General features: G+C 39.9%; 1 protein-coding gene across 3 annotated transcripts in view; it reads left to right on the top strand.

Moving 5' to 3' along the window:
- zc3h7b (zinc finger CCCH-type containing 7B) overlaps window positions 1–22,253 on the top strand; it is a 62,028-nt gene that overhangs the window by 27,960 nt on the left and 11,815 nt on the right. For 2 of the 3 annotated variants that reach the window (XM_062982893.1, XM_062982892.1), the window contains exons 10-19: window positions 627–975; window positions 2,154–2,212; window positions 2,682–2,844; window positions 3,054–3,215; window positions 7,426–7,631; window positions 8,325–8,425; window positions 9,407–9,588; window positions 10,865–10,950; window positions 19,955–20,088; window positions 20,234–20,339. In XM_062982893.1, the coding sequence (XP_062838963.1) occupies window positions 627–975; window positions 2,154–2,212; window positions 2,682–2,844; window positions 3,054–3,215; window positions 7,426–7,631; window positions 8,325–8,425; window positions 9,407–9,588; window positions 10,865–10,950; window positions 19,955–20,088; window positions 20,234–20,339 (1,548 nt within the window). The remainder of the gene's footprint in view (window positions 1–626; window positions 976–2,153; window positions 2,213–2,681; window positions 2,845–3,053; window positions 3,216–7,425; window positions 7,632–8,324; window positions 8,426–9,406; window positions 9,589–10,864; window positions 10,951–19,954; window positions 20,089–20,233; window positions 20,340–22,253) is intronic. The other variant, XM_062982894.1, reaches the window with a different exon arrangement.

Below are 22,253 nucleotides of genomic sequence, written 5' to 3'. Positions count from 1 at the left end.
TCCTTCCTTAGGCTGTAAATTGTAATTTTGAAAAACCCTGAAACAGCAAATCCACGAAAAGTGAACTGTGAAGTAGTGAGGGAACACTGTACTTCTGTAGTTGATTTACTCACAAAAGGATATCTGAGAAATGTTACACCTTTGTCCATTTTGCTTTTGAATCTCCTAGGACAGTTAAACTCACCTGGCTCTGGCTTCCTACCATCCAGAGTTCAATAAGACTGCTTTTTAATACTATTCACGCCCCATATTTTCTGACTTGTGATGTCAGCTTGGAAATTAAGCAGGTAGGAACTCCTAGCAGGATAGTCAATAGCCTGACTGTCTTGTTCTCTGAATCTCCATGAAGCTTCTTCTATAACCTGCTGTAGCTGACCTATTCCTACATTGCCTGTTTCACCTTTCTCCTGGCTTTCCTTGATGCCAGTGCTATGGCTAAATGTACCGAGGGGTCAGATTGGTGTCCCAGAATCTTTGTGGGTCAGTTCCATGTCATAGATTGGTGTTGTTATTAGGGAAAGATAAAGGTGGTTCTGAACTTTAACTGTTGAAGTGCTTGGCTTTAATTTCTTCCATGTTTGAGTTCTCTCTCCTAAATGTCATATGTTTGCTCTTTCCCTCTAAAGTCTCTAGTACAAGGTGCTCTCCCTGCCAGTATGCCTAGCGAAATGCCCCGGCTGATCCCAGTGTTTCCTGGAGGAACTCCGCTGCTCCCTCCAGTGGTGGCAGCCAACATTCCAGTTTCCACACCACTCCCTCCTGCCTCCTTTGGCCTTATGATGGAAGCCACAAAACAGCTGTCTTCCTCCTCCGTCTTGGATGCCTTCGAACCACCAGTGGGTGGCAGTGGCAGTTCTCCTTTGGATTCATTAGATTCACTAGACCTGCTTCCATATGCAGAGTCCCGGTTGGATGTGCTGGATGCCTTCGGAACTAGTCGAGGGTCACTGGATGCACTGGATACTTTTACTGTTGGTAGGCATGGGGCCTAGATTCAGGATCAATTAATGCTACATTATAATGCTGGATTGTATTATGAGGGCTTATTTCAAGCTTCCTCTAGGCTCATGTTATGGAGGAGCATTCATAGAATAGAGAGGAGGAAGCTATTACAGGTGGCTATATTTTCATGTGGCTCCTCTCACTGATCTTCCAGCTTTCCAGATGACATTAGAGATTGTAACCATATCCCTGCTGTCAACCCTTAGTAGGTACGATGTAGGAACTCCTGTAACTGGTGCATGAGTAAACAAACATTTTGAATTTTCTGGAGATCACACAATAACTTTTTCCCAAAAGCCTCCAGGATTTTTTTTCTTTCATCAACCTTTGCTATTGTCATGATTTCCATTTTGTTGACCACACTTTAAAGTTCTCCACATTTTTGACATGCTGAGGTGAGCTGGTGAGGCAGGCTTATCTGTTCTCCCCTTTTCCATTTGACTTGCGGGCAGCTTCTGCTTATCATGCCTGTTTGTTGCGGGCATTCACAGCTGCAATAGGACTGGCTGGAGTGGACTCCTACTCTTCTCCAGCTCCAGCTTTCTTTATTGCATTGCTTACTGCAAGCACACTTCTGCAACATGACACTTACCATTTCTCATAATCCTAGAAAATGCCCAATTAGATGAGGAAAAGTGGGAGCTAGGTGATAATAAAAAGAGCTTTGCTGTTGGAGGTTTGATTAATTGTTTTTATTTATTTATTTATCTATCGTGTCAGAAGCGAAACCAAGAGTACAGTTGTAATGTATTTATAAACACAAAGAAAGTTAAAACTTGGCATTATAGTAAATGTCCTTTGACCAGAATCTGTCCACTTGGAGTGCCTCTGGTGTCGCTGCGAGAAGGTCCTCTATTGTGCATGTGGCAGGGTTCGGACCGCATGGTAGTAATGGTGTAATTTAAAAACAAAGATTGGAGATTTCCACGGGTGTTCTCTTATGCTAGATCTATTGTAATGAATGGGATTTAAAATGTTTTTAATTTACAGGCTGTTTTCTTATTTTTTTGAAAATATAGGCTATGAATGCTAGAGGAAATTGGATCTTGAGATTTCAGAAAACAGAGTACATGTGTGGTAAAGCTCCTACAGTATCAGTATTTTACACTGACACATTATTTTAGTTTCTCTTGTTTTTCCCAATTATTTAGAGGAAACCAGCACCCAAGAAACACGGCAGCCTACTAATGTTCAGAAAGCACCACCAATGGTGAGTTGTTGGCACTTTGAATTGAGAGAATAAAAATAAAAAAAAAATTCTGCTGCATTTTCAGTACAGCAGTCGGCACTATGTGAAGCTAGAGGTTCCCAAAATTCCTTCTACCAACTCCAACAAATTGGCATAATGTGGCACTTTCTTGTAGTTTCCCATTGCAGAGTGATCTAACCTATCCTCAGTGTCCTATACAGAGCAAGGATGAAAGAAGGGATAGTAAAGGGACAAGAAATGAAGTGTTGACTCACTTCAATCTTACCCCATCTGATCTTACCCCATCCACTTTCTCCAGGCGTGAGGAAATGAGATACTTAACATTAAAAGGTTGTTCATCCCTGTGTTAGAAGCTGAAAATGGAGCAGCTGCTTGGTTCTGTCACTTTGCTCATTTGTGAACTGAAGAATCTTAAGAAAAAGGTGTGCCCCATTGTTGATAGTAAGTGTTATTTGTCTTGTCCTTTTAGATAAACCATAGTGGGCCAGGTCACACAACGGTACCCAAAGTGGTAGAGTTGCTGATGTCTCAGCCAGAGTCAATGATGCCCAACACAGCCCTACTTGTGAAGAATCCACTGGCATCCACTCATGTCTTCAGACAAGCCTGTCATCTCTGCTATCCCAAAACAGGTTATCTGCTAATAACAGAGTTTGGGAAAATTACTTTTTGGGATTACAGTTCCCAGAACCCCTCATCCACACAGCCATTTGGCAAAGCAGGGCAGTTCTCAAAACTGTAATCTATAAAAAGTAACATTTTCAAGTTCTGGCTCATAATGATATAGACCAAATCTTCTTGGGAAGGTTGGGTTCTTGTTAATCTCAGCTTCCACTTGTAGGACCCAAGGCTGGTGATTATACCTATCGAGAAGGCCTGGACCATAAGTGCAAAAAAGATATCCTTCTGGGCAGACGCCGTAACATAGAGGATAAAACTTGGAAGAGAATCCGACCACGGCCAACCAAGACCAATTTTGTTGGATCTTATTATCTGTGCAAAGGTAAGCTGAAAGAGGAAAAAGATAAAATTGAATGACAACTGTTTCAAAGAGGAAAATTTGGGGCAAAGTGTGAAAGCAAAGGATACTTTTTGTAGTAGGTATGTATAGTAGGCCCAAATATTATTTGAGGGATCCTTTTCAGGACCCTTTGTGTATAATCTGAAACTCATATTTTTCTTACCTGAAATGAATTATGTTTTGGGTTTTTGGTCCAAACATAACATAAACTTATTGGGAAGACCTAGCAATTCCTAGAGAAATGTTATCTCCAGGCTGCCAATGTACTTCTATGCTAAACTTCTGGCAGAATTTCTGGTGGAACTTCTGGCAGAAGTTGACCATAAAATCATGCCAGAAGTCTAGAGAGAACCCTTCCCTAGGTATTGCTAGATCCTTCTGCACAGTTCTGTTGTATTAAAGGCTCTTTGTGCATGATTAAAACCACGTTCAATGAACTTGTTTAATAAATAGGCCTACTGTATGAGACTTTAACAAGCTGAATTATACTGACTAGTTATACAATAGAGTCTCACTTATCCAAGCTAAATGGGCCGGCAAAAGCTTGGATAAGCGAATATCTTGGATAATAAGGAGGGATTAAGGAAAAGCCTATTAAACATCAAATTAGGTTATGGTTTTACAAATGAAGCACCAAAACATCATGTTATACAACAAATTTGACAGAAAAAGTAGTTCAATGCGCAGTAATGTTATGTTGTAATTACTGTATTTACAAATTTAGCACCAAAATATCACGATCTATTGAAAACATTGACTACAAAAATGGCTTGGATTATCCAGAGGCTTGGATAAGCGAGGCTTGGATAAGTGAGACTCTACTGTACTTAGTCAGACTTTTGGGCCATCTAATCCAGTTTTTGTCAATTCTCACTGATAGCAGTTTTCTAGGATTTTTTCCTAGATCTTCTTGGAAATCCTTGGTATTCTCTGGTTGTCTTCTTCCTAAGCACCAACTGGGCCCAGCCCTTCTTAGATTCCAAGATCACATGAAATCAGGTTTGTTCAGGATGGTATGGTGGCATACCCCATGTTTTACTCATATTCCCAAGCTAAATTTTTAATCATAACAATGCAAGTTAAAAATACACAAAAGTATTCAAAGCAGTGAAGCATTCCCAGCCAAGATGAAACAGCCCAATTAAACTAAAAACTCCTGAAAAATGAAAGAGCTATTTCACTGGTAGAGAAGTGACATCGGAATAGGTGCCAAGCAGACATACCTGGGAAGAATATTCGACTATTTGGTGCTGCTAATAAGCAGGCCTGATAATCTCATACCATTCCTTGAAGTGATGGGGAGGCCTGGAGAAAGCCTTCCAATGAAGAACCTTGTCTGAGAACAGGCACACATTGAGAAAGACAAGCCTTCATTTTCAAGCCAATGTCAGGGTACAAATTAAGGCAGAGAAGCCCACAACACAGTTTGTAGGACACCTGCTGTTCTACTCATCTATTGTTTTAAAATCTTATTCCAGTGATCCATGACTCATTTGGAAAATATTCAGAGATATTTTTCATTTTTTTCCCCAGTTATCTTCCCCTGTGTGTTTGGCAGCTGATGAGTGTCAAGTGCAATATTTTTGAATTAGGTTGGAAGAATGTACATCTTAGAATGTCTCAGACACCACAACTTAGAAATTATGAAAACAATTTGCTCTGAGAGAGTGAGGAAATTATTTGGGTGGACTAGAATTATCTGGGAAATCAGAACTTGATTTGTACATATGTGTAATAGTTAAATCATTTTGACTGGTGATGGGAAATGAATATGTCTTTGCGCACCAATGTACTAATACAGTGTGTTTCAAAAAGATGGACCCAATTTGAAATCACTGCAACCATGAATCACCTATGGATGAAACCCTATTTAAAGAGTGGAGCATAGAGTTTCAAATGATTACGGCTAGGTGCCTTTCCCAGAGCACAAACAGCCCCTAGAGCAGTGGTTCCCAAACTTATTTGGCCTACTGCCCCCTTTCCAGAAAAAATATTACTCAGCGCCCCCGATTTTTTTAAAAATTAAACAGAAAGTTATATGTATTAATGTTTCTACAATATAGTAAAGAAAGGTGTACGTTAGAAACATTGAAGTTTGAAATTATGAAACTATTTTTTGAACTCAGAATAGAAAGGTAATACAGTTATTAGTCGCCCCCAAATGCACCTGTGGCCATCATGGCCCCCCTGGATCACTGCAGCGCCCACCAGAGGGTGGTACCGCCCACTTTGGGAATCACTGCCCTAGAGACTCAATCATTCTGCACTGGTACTGACAATTTGAGAAAACAGGCTGTTCATGTAAGGGGGAAAGCACAGCATGACCACCACTTCAGAGGAAACTTTGAAAACTCATTAAACCATCTAATTTTTTGTGTAATTGTAACATGTTGCCTATACTGTTTTGAAATTGGGTCCATCATTTTGAAACCTTGTGTTTTCTGCAGTGATACTGACTGTGTTCACATTTGCCAGTTTCATGTTCTGTTGTGGTAACTTCACCATGTTGTTATAGTTAGACACTCATACTTCCATTTTAGATGTAAATATATTGAAGCAAATACTTGATTTCAAAAAAAAGAGTAATCTGGAACATTAAATGTCAACAAGATTTTTTTGGCTTCAACTCTTGTGGACAGCAGCCAGCTTCATTAGTTTGCCCTTCATATATGAGGAACAGAAAATTTCATTTTGATGTAATATATAGTATGTATGAAGGAAATTCCTTGGCACTCAAACCAGGTTCATCTAACTGATCAAATGCAATTAATTACTTTTCAAACTAACACCCACTGTAGTCATCCTTTAACCATGGTGCCAGCAATCTTTCCAGAAATAATGCAGTTGAACATAACACCCGACTGCAATGTCCACTCGCTACATCGCAGTTCACTTTTCGCTCCCTCGCTGTTTTGCGGGTTTTCCATTAATATTAATGTACACATTTATTGCGGTATTTTCGCTGTTTTGCTGGTTTTTGCGGTGTGCAAAGGGTTTTGGAAGGGGGGAGGGAGAAATAAAGGGAGAGGGAGGGAGGCTAGGGAAGGGTTATTTAGCTTCCATTCTTCATCTTTGCCAGCGTACTGTATATTGTAACTGCTAAAATAAAGTACAGACTTCATTGCAGTAAGTGGTCTGTGGTTTGCTCTCCTCCACACATAAAATAAATATAGTGTCCCTACTTTGGATTTTCACTTATTGTGAGTGGTCCTGGAACGTAATCCCCGCGATAAGTGAGGGAACACTGTACTGCTAAAATTCAATCCCTACTCTTATAGTAATGAGATTACTTTATCAGAAGTACTGTTGGCTTAATCAATCCACCAAACTCTTTGGTGGATTCTATGATAAGTTTTTATTTCTTTCTACATCAAGCTTTTTTACTTCTCCCTTGGACCCAAGCATATATACTTGTTCTGAAATGTGAACAGAAATTCTAGCATCTTTCCTCCCTCCAAGGAGAAAAAAATACAACTATGTAATACATATGGCTGGATGGCCATATGTCGGGGGTGCTTTGAATGAGATTTCCTGCTTCTTAGCGGGGGGTTGGACTAGATGGCCCATGAGGTCTCTTCCAACTCTACTATTCTATGATTCTATGATTCTATATATACAGTGTTCCCTCATTGCAGAGGTTACGTTCCAGGACCACCCACAATAAGTGAAAATCCGTGAAGTAGGAGCACTATATTTATTTTTATATTTATACATTATATTAGTAGTTAGGCGGCCTTTCTCCCCTTCACAAGCCGCCTTTCTGCACTTCTTCTTGGCGGCCTCCTCTCCACACTTGCCAGTTTCCCTTTTGTGCATGCTCCTCCCTCGTCAGCATCCAGAGTGGCCCGGCTGGACACCGACGAGAGGGAGGGTGCATGCCCAAAAGGGAAACCTTTTGCGCATGCGCCACCGCTCAGAAAAAATACGCAAAGCAGTGAGAGCAAAAAGCGAACTGCAAAGTAGGGAGGGAACACTGTATTTCCTCTCAAGGGCATTTAGGGTCAGGAGAGGCACTTTACTCATCTGCATTAAACTAATGTGTGGCATTGTGAACCTTTGTGTTACTTTTTAAATGTTTATGAAGCTTGGGGTTGTGGGAAGAAAAGGAAACAGAATGAGAGTAGCAAGAAAGCTTGGTTCTGATCCCAGCCTCCACTCCGTGTGTGGTGGTGTGATGTTTGTTGCTTTGTAGATATGCTTAACAAGCAGGACTGTAAGTACGGGGATAACTGCACCTTCGCGTACCACCAGGAGGAGATCGACGTGTGGACAGAGGAGCGGAAGGGAACTCTTAATCGTGACCTACTGTTTGACCCACTGGGTGGAGTCAAGCGGGGCAGCCTGACCATTGCCAAGATTTTGAAGGAACACCAGGGCATATTCACTTTCCTCTGTGAGGTATGGAGTAGAAAGTGCAAAAGCTGCCCTTCTGCTGCATTGTTTTCCTTGGTTGTTCTAACTGCATGCTGGGACATTGGCCAATTTCACATAGTATACTGGAACATGCTAGTTTTCTAGTCATTTCTGTTGTTGCAAAACATCAAAACCTCAACTTCTTTCTGTCTTCTGTTTTGCATTCATACACGCACACACACACACAGTCTTTGGGCCCCTCGCTGTCTAATTGCAATTAAGATTGCCCTTTCAAATTGATAATAACACTTCTCCAGAATCTGCCTAATATTTCAGTATACACTTTCATGGGTAGCCCAGATCCAGCCTCCAGAAGTGTCCAATTAGGAAATGTAGAACAAAAAGTGCACTGTCTTTCGCTTGGGCAGTGGTGCACAATTAGGATAAGCATCCTGTTTTTGATATGCATAGAGCTGTTGTTTTCTCATAAATAGAACATTTAGATTCAACAGATTGAGCTCCTTGACCTGTTTAGTGGTCTTGGGTAAGCTGTGGCTTCCTAGCTCCAGTGCCTCACCTCTTGTTGTGACCTGGGTCCATAGGATGATTGTGAGAATGATGTATTGACCTATGGAGAAAGTTGCAATGTATTGATAGTGCTATAGAAATTACTGTCTTTGAATAGAAATTTAGATCGGCATAAGAGCCTGAACGTCATTTCTGTATATGTGCTTACAGATTTGCTTTGACAGCAAACCCCGGATAATCAGCAAAGGGACCAAGGACTCTCCAGCAGTATGCTCCAATTTAGCTGCACAACATAGCTTTTATAATAATAAGTAAGTGGGTTGGGTTTGTCTTCAGCCAGTAATGTGTATCTGTTTGTTAAAATTAGATTAAGCTACAGATTATTCCTTTTCCTCTTCATCTGTACTATGGAAATAATACTGGTGTAAATCCAGATTCACGCATTGCTTTTGGCAGTGTGTTAAGATCTTTAAACAGACAGTTTTGTGATCATTATTCCATGTGTGAAACAGTTTTTTCATAGTTGTTTTGTAGTTGAAATACCAGCAGCTTGTTTGAAATGGTGCTGTTTCAAAGTGCTGTTTCAAACAAATGTTTAACTGAATGTTTAACCAAAGTGAATTCTGATTATTGGGTATCTAGATTTATCTATATTGTTGCTGGTTGTTAAGGAAGGAAGAGGGGGTAGGATATAAAACAAAGTAAATAAAACAAAATATGTATTTTCTTATCCCATCCTTCAGGGCTCTCATATGCTGGTTTACATGTCTCAAAAATGTATACAAGTATTATTACAATTTAATGGCTAAACTCAAAACTTTTTTTAAAGTCCATTTTATTTCCCAAATACAGCAGTGCTTAGTTGATATCCAGCAGTGGTGAAAGCAAGCCTCTAGCTCTTAAAGGAGATTCAGAAGTGTGGGATCACCACTGAGAAAACCCACCAACCTATTTGTTCTTGCTAAAGTGCAAGAGAGCCAGGACTCGACTCTTCTTGTCAAATCTAGTGACCTCATACAGACATAGTCCATCCTTCAGAAAAAATAGTCCTAAGTAGTTTGAATTCAATGAATCAGTGGAAATATTGCTTGTGTACATTCTCTAGATTCAGCAAGTTTACAGGCCAAACTAGCACCTTGAACTGTATTTTAAAACCTTATGAGTCTGAGCTATGATCCTTTGCCAGTAGTTAGGTTGAGCAACACTGGTGGGAACTGGGGTCTAACAACTTCTGGGCACAAGTTCCTGAGACCTACTGTGTTGTTATGAGTAAATATTCCACTCCTTTGCAGGTGTCTGGTTCACATTGTTCGTTCCACCTCTCTAAAATATTCCAAGATTCGTCAGTTCCAGGAGCATTTTCAGTTTGATGTGTGCCGACATGAAGTACGTTATGGCTGTTTACGTGAAGATAGCTGCCACTTTGCTCACAGTTTCATTGAGCTTAAAATTTGGTTGCTACAACAATATTCAGGTGAGTCTTTTGCTCAGCTTGGCTTAATTTGTGGACAGGAGTGATACGAGACTATGACTCTACACAGAGATTGGAAGACTTCTCTCACCATAGTCTTTCATACATATCCATTGGCTCACTGAAAATGTCAAACCTTACGTGAGCTAAGTATTTAAAAGAGTATATTATTTCATTGATTGTGCTGTAAGGCATTGCTGTGCCTTACAGTAAAATCCTTTGAATGCTTATTTAAAAGTATGTTGTCATGATTTGAAGAGTGTCATGTTAAGCTTGGTAGTGAAAGCCCACAGACTAGACAACAAGTAGGTCCAGCTCCAAGTGATGATTCTATGATGGCTGAACCATAATAGAGGATTTTTCTGTTGTTGACTCAGTATTACACCTCTTCCCACCAAATAGAAATCTTTAAAGCAACTTTCTTGGTCTTCAGCCTGACACTTTCCAGGATCTCTTGTTAGATATGCTGCTTGCAGTGGTTTACTAATTTCATCAGAATGAACAGAACAATTGCCTCTTTCCCCATACTTTGCACAGGTCCCCATGAAAGCCAGCATGTTTGGTCATGATCAAGAATAGAAGACTTATTTGCATCTCAAGTTTTTCCATGTAGCTTTCCTTCCTGGATCAGATGGAAGTTACTAATTCCTGGTGATAACTTAGCGGCCTTATGTGTGTGGTTTGCTGCAGGACTAACCAGGGTTTTGCTTTTAAACTTAGGATTCTGGGAACCATGGAAAGCATATTATTGTGCTAGATCATAAATCCTGTTGAACTCTGTGGAATTTGCTTTGTATAATGTTCAGTACTTGGAATCTTACCCATTACATTTGAAGATTGTTCAGTCACCAGCCAACTTTGACACATAGAAAATTCTTTTCTAGTATTAAATACTATTTACCTTTGAACTAGTTTTTTCAGCTCTCACCCACATCAGTAAAAACTTTCTTACATTTTCAGTGTAGTTCTGTCTTGCAAAGTCGAGCTGAAAGGGGGTATTAATGGTGAGTATGAAAAAATAGTAGACTTGAAGTTTAGTCCCTGTACAAGAAGCAGCTAAATCTCAAAATATCTGTTTTGTTGTTCGGCTTGATCAAGTGATGAAATACACCTTATGGTTCAATAAATATCTTCCATACTCAAGAATGGAAAAGGAAATACTTTGTACAACAATATTTTTAAGTATGTTCTCTCCATATTCTGAGTTGCAACCCATTTTTAAAATCTCAAAAACTTTTCAACATGTGTTGTCAACATGTTTTTCTTCTGTCATCTCCAGGAATGACCCATGAAGATATTGTACAAGAATCTAAGAAGTATTGGCAGCAAATGGAGGCACACACCAACAAGGCTAGTAGCAATATGGTAAGGAGCTTCAAAGTGGCAATGTCTTTGACTTTGGGAATCAGATGACAAGTTTATAGACTAGTTCTCTGATAGAAGTGGACAACATCAGGATTGTTTATGAGAGTTAATCAGGAGGGTATACCTTAGTTGTGTAATCATGCATGTAAATCAAGCATGGACTTTTCCTAATTGTTCTGATAGATAATTTTATACATTGTTTATCTGTGGAATTCACTAGCATAAGGTATGGTGATGATCACTAGTTTAATGACTTTAAATCAGAGATGGTGAACGTGTAGACTACAATACACTTTTAAAAGGCCATTGGCTCTTCCTAGCATCCTTTCAAATTTTCATTTCTTTTTTCTTTTCTTCTTTTTTTTTGCATAAAAGGCTTCTATATCTCTTATGGGGCACAGAAAGTAATTTTGCCATAATTTTGCCCCTCTTGGCCCATAAAATATATGGTCTTTAGATAACTGGGGAACGTGAATCCCAAGGAAATGCAGGAAAAAATAAATTATTCTTGTTGTTGTTGTTATTATTATTATTAAAGACAAAAAATGAAAAAACCTACCTTAAGAAAGCAATGGTTTAGTCCCTATGCAGCAGTCTTTTTATGATCAAATGCTATAATGCTTCTCCCCTTTTCTTTTTGTAACACTTCTTTTCCTCAGAATAATACAGAGATTTAAATGTGTTGAATGCAGGGAGGCTAGAAGGTAGATGGGAATCTCCCAATCCTGAGACAAATTGGCAAGGATTTCTGATTCCTAATTAACACTAGATATAGTACCCATCATTGCTTAGGCTAAGTGTTGTTAATAATTCTTACATGTGAACTGCTCTGCAGTTGACATGTAATGAGCACTTGTCTGATTCCCCAGATATTTTTCACACTATAAATTAGTTTTGGTTTTCCTTCAGAGACGCTTCCCCTCCCAGTCAGCTCCAAAACTCATTACTTTTATGAAGGAAAAATAAACAGGGCTCCTGCACTCTCTCTGGATTTTGATTTTTAGTGTATCCCATATTGTCAATTTTGTATTATTAACAGACAGAAGCATAGTTTTGTTTGTATAGAGTTGCAGCAATAATTTGACACCATTCTGCTCAACACTATATGACTTAGAAGATGCTTATAAATAGGATGGAAGGATTGGGAGCAAAATTTGATTCTTGTCACTTAAAACAAATTTGTTTGTATGGGTACATCTCTCACACATGGCTTCATTTGATGAACTTTGGAGATCTACTAAAAATAATACTCTGTATCTGTTTATTCTTTGAAGCCTGAAGTCTTTCCCTGTGTTGAGAAATTTGTAAAAGTAAACTGTTTATTTAAGAATAAGCCATATGTGTTATGTCTAACAATGATTAGGGCCTCCTCTACACTGACCACTTTTGAACTGGTATTGAAGAACGTGTTTTTACTGTACAGATGATTACATAGGATATCCTGGAACCAGTTTGAGGTCCAGATGATGATTACACAAACCGCAGAGCTCTAATGTGCATTGAAGGCTTTATTTTGCCCACTTCCAAGGGAGTTTGTTGTCTAGCCCCCACAACTTGAAGCTAGCTTCAAACTGCACTAAATGGTCAGTTCAGATGGGGGCTTAGTAAAGGATTAAGTGCCATGGGACATCTGAGTACAATTGCACAAAGCACTACACAAAGTCCTAAAATAGTATCGGTTTGGCCTTGAGGTAATTCCAAGAAAGAAAGGAGGAGGTTGTTTATGGACAACAAATACAGATAATTCTTTGTACTGCAGCAGAGATCATGAGGTGCAGGGAAGTATCTTGGGATACGGTTTTCCTGTGATAGATTACACATTCTTCCACCAACTGTCAGTGACGTCTTCCAGTTTGCACATCACATATTAATTATGACTACTGTTCCTCCCTTCCTTCTCTTCCTCCAGATCAACTACTTCATGCTGATCAGAGTACCTGATATTGGGTTTTAAACACTGAGATGCAACATTCTTAATATGTCTGATTTTTTAAAAAAAAACAAACAAACAAACACATACACACACAAAATATGTCAAGGAAATCAAACAGGACAAAAACACACCAAGAGATCAAAATACAGAGACCATGGATCTTTGAAAGTTGATAAATCATTGTGGAAGAGTGCCCATTGTATGCAGATTTCTTTGTTTACTTATTTATTTATTTCCTGGAAAGTCACTGCTGAATGGGACTGGCCCATACTATATATACTCCACTGCTTTGAGTACACCAAGAGTAGGGGATATACCGATTCTTGGGAGACAGTAGCTGGTGAGGGAAGGATACTCTTGATTCATAGGTTATTCTACAAATCCAGATGGTATTTTTTAAAAAGTAGCTGCTAGATCTGTTGTTCTTATCCTGGTTGGTCGCTTTCTTCTTAGAGCACTTTCTGGAATAAAAAAATCTTCCACTAGGTGTCTCTCATTCCTTCCATCAGACATCCCCTCCCCCCGCCCCCCCCATTAAGAGGGCATGTTATGGCATGCCCCATGCATATTATGTTGGCTTGTTGCAACTATAACAACCACAGGGCAGATATGTAAAGTATGCAGCTGTGAGGCAGGGTTTTTGATGTTTGTTTTTGCAGCTGTATCCTTTTGCTTTTCAGGGAAGGATCTCGGTATGATAGAGATAAGATGAGGTTGCAGTTGGGGAAAAGTGAGGATATGAAAGGGAATACAAAATGATCTAACAAACCAGTTTACCATAGCCTTAGGACCTCACTACACTAGAGCAATGGTTCTCAACCTGTGGGTCCCTAAGTGTTTTGGCTTACAGCTCCCAGAAATCCCAGCCAGTTTACTAGCTGTTAGGATTTCTGGGAGTTGGAGGCCAAAACATCTGGTAACCCATAAGTTGAGAACCACCTATGGGCCCAGGCTGTGGCGTAGGCGGGAGAGCAAGCCAGCTGCAATTAACTGCAATGAATCACTCTGACCAGGAGGTCATGAGTTCGAGGCCGCTCAGAGCCTATGTTTGTTTGTCTTTGTTCTATGTTAAAAAGGCATTGAATGTTTGCCTATATGTGTAATGTGATCCGCCCTGAGTCCCCTTCGGGGTGAGAAGGGCGGAATATAAATGCTGTAAATAAATAAATAAATAAACCACTGCACTAGAGAATCTATCCACATTAAATCCAGTTGTTGCTTCCTGCAGAATTCTGGGGTTTGTAGTTTAGAGAAGGACTTTTAAATTGCTCACCCAGAGAGGTTGTAGGCCTCACTAAACTACAAATCCCAGAATTCTGCAGGAGGCAGCAACTGGATTTAAAGTGGATAGATGCTCTAATGCAGTGGTTGTCAACCTGTGGGTCCCCAGGTGTTTTGACCTAGAACTCTCAGAAATCCCAGCCAGTTTACCAGCTGTTAGGATTTCTGGGAGTTGAGAGTCAAAACATTTGGGGACCCACAGGTTGAGAACCAGTGCTCTAGTGTGAAGTCCTAGCTATGACACTTCAGACAACATCCTGATAAGGAGATCAAAGATTTGAGGGTCTCGCTAGAAATGGAGACAAGCACATGACCCCAGAAGGAAGGTTGCGCAACACCTGGCGAGCTTGCGAGAAGCAAATAAAGATTTCCCTATTCCCTAATAAAAAGGCTCACCAAGTTCGAAGCAAAGGCCACCGAGTTTATTCTGGTTCAGCTGGAGCAGGATGACGGATGCAATAAGTTATAAGAAGAACCAGCATATCATTATACAGAAATATACACATTTTATACTTCTGCATTTTGAATTTCCCACTTGTGCCCACTCGACCAACTTCACCCTGATTGGCCAGGGGAGTCCCTGATGTCAGAAGCCGGGAGGAGCGGTCTGGGGGCTTGGCCAATGGGAGCGTGAGTCCCGCCTGTGACGTCTCTCCTTGGCTGGCCAATGGGAAAGATGGAGGCACGGCACAGGAGAAACAAAGGCAATCATATGTAATGAAAGGATTAATGAGTGACCCTCTGTTGGATCCATTGTCAAGCGGTCCAGCGAGAGCCCCAGGGCCCTGCTAGCCAGACCTGTCTATTGATACACTGATTGAAATAACAAGTCCCTTGAATAGGGTCTAACACCTAGATGCGTTGGATAATCCAGAACGTTGGATAAATGAGTGTGGGATAAGTGAGACTCTACTGTAAATGGCTTTGTCTTGACAACGGCGATGTATCCTTGCCTCCTCGCAGAGCAGATAAGCCATTTATGTGGAATGATTGAAATGTCCAAAGGTTGCTCCATTCTTAAGTAGTCTGGCTTAGTCCTCCGAAGCTTGAGAAGGAGTCCATTGTGTTATTTCCAGATGATGATCATGATAATCCATTGAAGCAGGATATGGCCTGAGGCATGCTAGTTCTGGACTGCCTCGGCCAAGCCGGCAGAGATCCGCAGCTCAGGAAGGGGTTTATTGCCAATTTTTAATAGTAGTAATAGTAATAATAATAATAATAATAATAATAACTAAAACTTTATTTCTAGACCGCCCTCTCTCCCCAAAGGGACTCAGGGCAGTTAACATACATATAAATGGCAAACATTCAATGCCACAATTTCTTCATAATATCAAAAGTATAAAATGACAATAACATACACATTATAATAAAAAAATCCACATTAAAAACAATGAATTTAAACATGAAAATCAATAAAAACATTATTGCACAGAGCAAGCGTATACCTGGACCAGTTAAAGTGACCAAGTTGCTGAAAATGTTCAGTTTCACTTAGACCATAGCTGCTGTGGGGTGGCAGTTATGTTAGTCCTGCTCTCCGTATGCTAAGGTGCATAGATGTGTTTTTAACTGTTTCTTAAAGGAGAGGAAGGTGGGGGGCATTATAATTTCTTTAGGGAGGGAGTTCCAGAGGCGGGGGCAAGCACGAAGAGGGCCCCCTCTCGTTCCCACCAACCGCGCTTGTGACGGGAATGGGACCGAGAGCAGGGCCTCCTCTGCTGACCAAAGTGCTCGAGATGGTCTATACAGGGAGATGTGGTTTGACAAATAGGACCTGAGCCGGGTTTTTTTGGGTTGTGAGAGGAGTATGCAAAAGGAGCTCTTTTGCAGACTTGGAAGGGAAAGCAGAAACGGATACAATTTATTACTCTTAGTTAATCTGTAGCAAAGGACAATGGAGCCTTAATTGAGAGCGGCTGCCTGCAGGTTTCAGCTACTGTAGCTGCTTTTAAGAGTGGATTCAATGTTTCTGTGTGACCGAAGCCTATTGAGTGGAAATTCAAGGTTCCTATGAGCCTGTGGAACTCCTGACAGTGATCAGCTGCATGTCAAAGCAATGTGAGTGCGGGGGCTTGAGTGCTCAACATCAATCCTACTAGCTTTTAGCTCATTCTCAAAGAGCTAGCCACTCTCCCTCGCAAGATTAGGGAGGACTGTCCTGTTGAAAACAACAGCAGACAGTTTCTTTTTGCCCTCTGTTTTGTACAATCTAAGCAGGTTAACCTGGCATAATGGGTTGCTTTAATCTTAAGTAAGTTGTTGTGGAGAAGGGTAAAGGAACTTAGATCAAATGTGGAGGTGGGGGGGGGGGGGGAGAGATTGCTGTGTGGCTTCATATCAAGGGAACAGGTTCTGTCTTCAGTATTCCTGGACTCTGGTCCCTCTTTAAATTTCTACTCAGGTGCTTAGGTTCTGTGAAAACAATAGAACACAACTGTACAGCCCCCTTATTTCTTTCACAGATTGCAAAACCATCATTCATTTGTTATCGCCAGAACTGCCTTATACTAATTTCATAATGCCCAAATGCATTTTTTTTTCAGATCTTCCTGAAGCATTAGCCAAATTTCCTCTAAGGGCCAACTTGCATATCATGGGGCTGAGCTGCCTTTTTTTTCAGATATGTGTAAATAATTGTGAGCAGCTGGAGGAGGACTGGCCAAGTCTGCTGTTTACTAGAGCAGAAACAGAAAAACACTTTATACATAACTACTACACTTGATCCATTCCCCCCCCTTTTGAAAGCTACTTAACAGAGCTTCAGAGATCCTGAAACTTCTTTAGTCAACATTGCTGTGCTATTTGGAGGGTGCTAGGAGATCTAGTTCCCCAGAAACAACTTACTTCATTTGTAGCTACTTATTCAAAGTCATACCAATGGTTTATCTAGCTCAGTGATGCCAGTAGCAGTAGCTTTTCATTATAGGTCATATTTGTGCACTGGGTCACTGAGCCTACAGCCCTCCCCCTTCTGCTTGAAGTGTGCCTGTTTGTGTGATAAATTCAAGCATTACAAACCATAAAGGCAGGCATTGTTTTGCCAAACCATTCAAACATGTGGTTGCTGTGATTTAGTTCCCAGTTTTATGTGATGTTGGCCTTCTGACAATGGTTGTCGCTGTTACCTGGAGCTTGTTGACCTTAATTGGGCAACTGATTGCTCAAGGACCTCTAATATAGGTGTATCATTGGCTGATTTCTGATCTATCTAGTTAGGTATTTATTTTGTCTTTACAAATACAGTCACGACATGTATAGACTTAATTCCTTCCCACTCTGGCAGTTTGAATTTATCTGGCAAGCATGTATATGCAAGGCCTTTGAATTGCTGAATTTAGAAAACGTGTTCGGTGTATGTTTCCTTCATCCTCTTGAAAGAGGTACTTGTGGGTGCCAGTGTTAGCTTTAACAAGTTTTTCCAGGCCTTACCTGGTGGGATCTTTTTAACACCTGTCTTTAGGCCTTAAATTAAGAGGAAAACCACAGGCCCTAAAGCTGACTCTAACTCCCTTGTGGTCCCAGTCTGTCCATCTAGGCTTCCTAAGATGATCACACCTTCTTCCTCTCCCATTTCTATATGCTAACCAAGAAATTATATGGAATTGCATTCTACAACACAAAATTATGCTTATGAAATGGCAGTAGCTAAGAAGGTGATAAGCCATTACGAAATAACTTGTTCGCTTTTTTTCTGATTAGGGCTTTACGTTCTCATTAATCTCATTAGAGATTCTGCGCAAATACAAGGTTGCAGTTGACTTTGAAGGTACACAAGATAGTGTAGAAGAATAGATCACTTTTTTGTGTGTGTGTCAGGAGCAACCGGGGTTGCTTCTAGAGTGAGAGAATTGGCCGTCTGCAAGGACGTTGCCCAGGGGACGCCCGGATGTTTTGATGTTTTTACCATCCTTGTGGGAGGCTTCTCTCATGTCCCCGCATGGAGCTGGAGCTGATAGAGGGAGCTCATCCACACTCTCCCCAGGTGGGATTCGAACCTGGCAGCTTTCAGGTCAGCAACCCAACCTTCAAGTCACTTAGTGCACTACGCCATCTGGGGGCTCCAATAGATCACTAAAGAGCAGCATTCTGTAAGGGTTGCAGGCCAGAAGCAGGAATGGCCAGGGTTATTCAGCCTGTCCCAAATGCCTGATACTTGTGTATTTTATTTTTAATTTTGTTATAAAGAATGGTGAGCTCTTTTAAATATTGCTCTCAAAGTACTGAGGACTGAAATTCATTACTTCAATCACCATTCTTCCTATAAAAGTATCAAAGATATGCTGTTGCAAATGGAGCCTTCCTTCTACATTTCCCCTTCCTTTCATCACCTGTTTTGTCAATATTAGTACACCTGAGTGTATTAGACAAGTGCTACTCAAAGTGATAGTCCCTGACAAGTTTCAAGGCAAGAAAAATATATTATATCCAGTTGACACAAATACAGTGTCTATTGTTTGTGTGGGTGGGTGGGTGGGGGGTGGGGGTGGGGGGGGTAACTACTTCCCCATATCAGATATCTAATCATATCTTCACCGTGCTGACTCTCTGATAATTTATACATACATTTATTTCACTTTATTTAATGTATTTGCTTATTGCTTCTCAAATCACCAGTGCACAGTAGGTAAAAAGACTCTAGAATGTTATTGACCAAAGACCAAATAAAGCATTCAAGGTTTCTCTTTTTAAATGATTTAAAAATGCCCTGACTTTATGATACAAATGTTAAACAAAATAACACAGTCTTTACTTGCTGCCAGAAAGTCAAAGGGATGGAGCCATCTTGACCTTCTTTGCTAGGTAATAATAATAATATACCTTATTTATATTCCTTTCTATCTCTCCAAGGAGACTCAGAACAAATTATAGGTACATATATGGGGCAAACATTCAATGCCATTATACAATTAATAGAGACAGACAATACATAAACAGAGGCAGGCTTCCCTCTTTCATTTCCGGCATGTGGAGGCTGTGCTTGACTTGGTTATGGGGAGGTGCTGTTGTTCCACACTGAGGAGCCTGTTGATCAAATTGCCTTTTCAAGGACTCCTTTTACCTCCTTGCTAAAGTGGTACCTATTTATCTATTCACAGCTCTTTTCAAACTGCTAGGTAGGCAGAAGCTAGGCTGATATCAGGAGCTCGTCCTGCCCACGGCTTGAACTTTAAATCTTTAAGTTGGCAAGATCTTTGTAGCTGGAGGTTTAACTTGCTGTAGTATAGTTGCAGCCCTATCACATGTACCGTCAGTGGGACACCTAATAGGGCCTCTGCTGATGATCTTAGATTTCAGGGTGGCTCATATGGGAGAAGGCAGTCTTTCAAATGTCTTGGCTTCAAGTTAGGATACTTCTAACTAGAGCAGCAGCAAATGCTGGAAAACCTGTAGTGATACAACTATAAATTCGGACACAGAATTATAATTGCTTTTGTTGTGAGTTCTGTGCAATGGCATTTCAACCATTTTTCCTTCACATCCCACATTAGTGGAAAATAGTAGGTACTTTATTAGCTCTTAGGGAGTGTTTAGCAATGGTTGCATACATGTAGGTGTGCACTGATTTCAGTCCTTTATGTATGACCTATTTCAGCTTTTCAACATGGAGGTGACAGCTGCAAGGAGGAAAAATACTGTACATTAAAAATTACAGCAACTATTGTATGTTTATGTTGAACTATCTATTCTATCATCCTGTCTTGGTTATCTGACCTTCCATATTTTTTCATTATTAGAATGCAGTCTTCTGGGTCAATTTTGGTCCTCTGTCTTTCATAATTTCAGGCTTCTGCTAGAGGTTCCACCTCAAACACTTTTGACCTCCAAATGAAGTTTGTTTGTGGCCAGTGTTGGAGAAATGGGCAGGTAGTAGAACCAGATAAAGACCTCAAATACTGTAGTGCCAAAGCACGTCACTGGTAAGTGCCCTTACATATTCTCCCTTAACACAACGTTGAATTTTTTCCAACCATATCTTTGTACTGAACCGCTAAAAATCTGTTTATGGTACACTGTAGAACTATCTCTGGGTTTTAAACTGAGTTTTTCCATCTTGTAACACAGTTGGACCAAGGAACGTCGTGTCTTGCTAGTAATGTCCAAGGCAAAGAGAAAGTGGGTGTCTGTCCGGCCACTGCCTTCCATTCGCAATTTCCCTCAGCAATACGATGTGAGTAGTCTGCTGCTTTCTCAGAAGCTTTCCATGTTTCCTTTCATGGTCAAGCTCTGGACAACTAGGGCATAAGGAGGCTCTCTGCAGAGGAGGATAATTTTGGAAAATGTCATTTATAACATTTTGTAAAACACCTTTTGAAGAGATCGTAACTTTTTTAAAAAGCATGACCTTTTAGAGAAGAACCAAAAACTCATTAGAGTAGAATGTTCTCTTATGGTATACAATCAGATATAATTATACTAGGCAGTGGTTTCAGTTGTTAGATTGAATAATCCGTTATCTCTGATCTGTTAGGAAAACAGATTTTGCCAGAGCATTAAAAAACAATGCTTCAGAAGTGTTTTTCAGTGCCTAATATGTATATATATATACTTTCCCATAAAACAACTTGTTTTATATCATGCACTCAAGAGACAAAAATAGACTGATAAAAATAACATATTTGGTTTACTCACCACCTTCATGCGTTCAGCATAATAATAATAATAATAATAATAATAATAATAATAATAATAATAATAATAACAACAACAACAATAACAACAACAACAACAACAACAACAACTTTATTTTTATATCCCGCCCCATCTCCCCGGAGGGACTCGGAGTGGCTTACATGGGGCCATGCCTGACAACAATACAATAACAGCAATAAAACAATAAAACAAGATCAGCAATAAAACAATGTCGCATCAATAAAAACATATATATACATACACAGGTACCAAACTTATCAGTCCAGTTTCAGATATGTTTGAGTTAATTCTCTGTGCCATCCGACCAGAATATCTCTTACAGCGAAATAGCAAACAAGTGTGTGATCTGAGGTCTGAAGTAGTCTGCAGTCTGTCTGTCTGTCATCTGATCATGTGGTCTGCAGCCCCTCCTACAACTTCTCAGGAACCATAGAGTAAAGAAAACTGCATACCAGAACATACATATAGGAAACAGTAAGCAGCAGGATCATAGATAAACATTACTAGAGAAGAGTTGAAGGATATTATCATTTCCAATAGATAATAGCAAACAAGGTCTGGTTGAAGGCCAAAACTAGTTAGTTGTACAGTCCTGAATGAAATAAGATTGAAATCACTCATGCTGATGTAGTCTTTGATTTATATCCTTTTCTCATGAAAGATTGGTTGGGTCTAGAATTGAGAATCAGATGTAGCATTTTACCTTGAATTACTTGTTTTACACATACACAAAAGGTACTGCAATTTGTGTAAAAACAGCTTGTAAAAACAGGATTTGTTTACTACCAGAAAAAATGCATTGCCAGTTTTTAGAGCATGAAAGTTTGGCTTCAAGTGTATATTTTAAACACATGTTTTAGAAGAGCATGTGTTTATATGCCCTCTAGACTTCTTCCTTTTAAGGGAAGTCAGTTTACTCCGTATAAGAAACACAATTTTTCAACATCTGTTAAAAGACACGATTTCATTCTGTTACAAAAAGAAATATTATCCATTGGTCAGCACTTGATTTCAGCAGTGAAAGCAGTGATGTGAGGACTTTACTAGCATTTCTGTTTATTGCTAACAAGGTAGTTCTTGTTCTCTTTTTTGAAAAAAAAGCAAAAATTAAATCTGTTTCTAATCTGAATGTCTGACTGTTGCCTTCTTGAAGGCCAACTTCTTTTGGTTTGCATATGAGAGCTATGACTAACACTATGTAACAAAATTGGGGGGAAATCTGTTCCTGGTTTGAAAGTGTTATTTCTTGTTAAATTGTGCGGTACTTACTTTGAAAGTAGTTGTTATACTCTAGAAACTTCATTTTTGTGGCTGTCACAAACTATGTTGAATTGGTTTAAACTCTGTAAGATATTAATTGAAAAACTGTAGAAAAATGTGTTGCAAGATGTCCTGCAAAAACAAAGTTTTGCAGTTTTAATAAACATTTTCC

The sequence above is a fragment of the Anolis carolinensis genome, chromosome 5 (genome assembly GCF_035594765.1).
Source record: "Anolis carolinensis isolate JA03-04 chromosome 5, rAnoCar3.1.pri, whole genome shotgun sequence".
NCBI classification, from domain to species: Eukaryota; Metazoa; Chordata; class Lepidosauria; order Squamata; family Dactyloidae; genus Anolis; species Anolis carolinensis.
The sequence above is the reverse complement of the archived record's forward strand: the minus strand, read 5'-3'. Positions and strand labels throughout refer to the sequence as shown.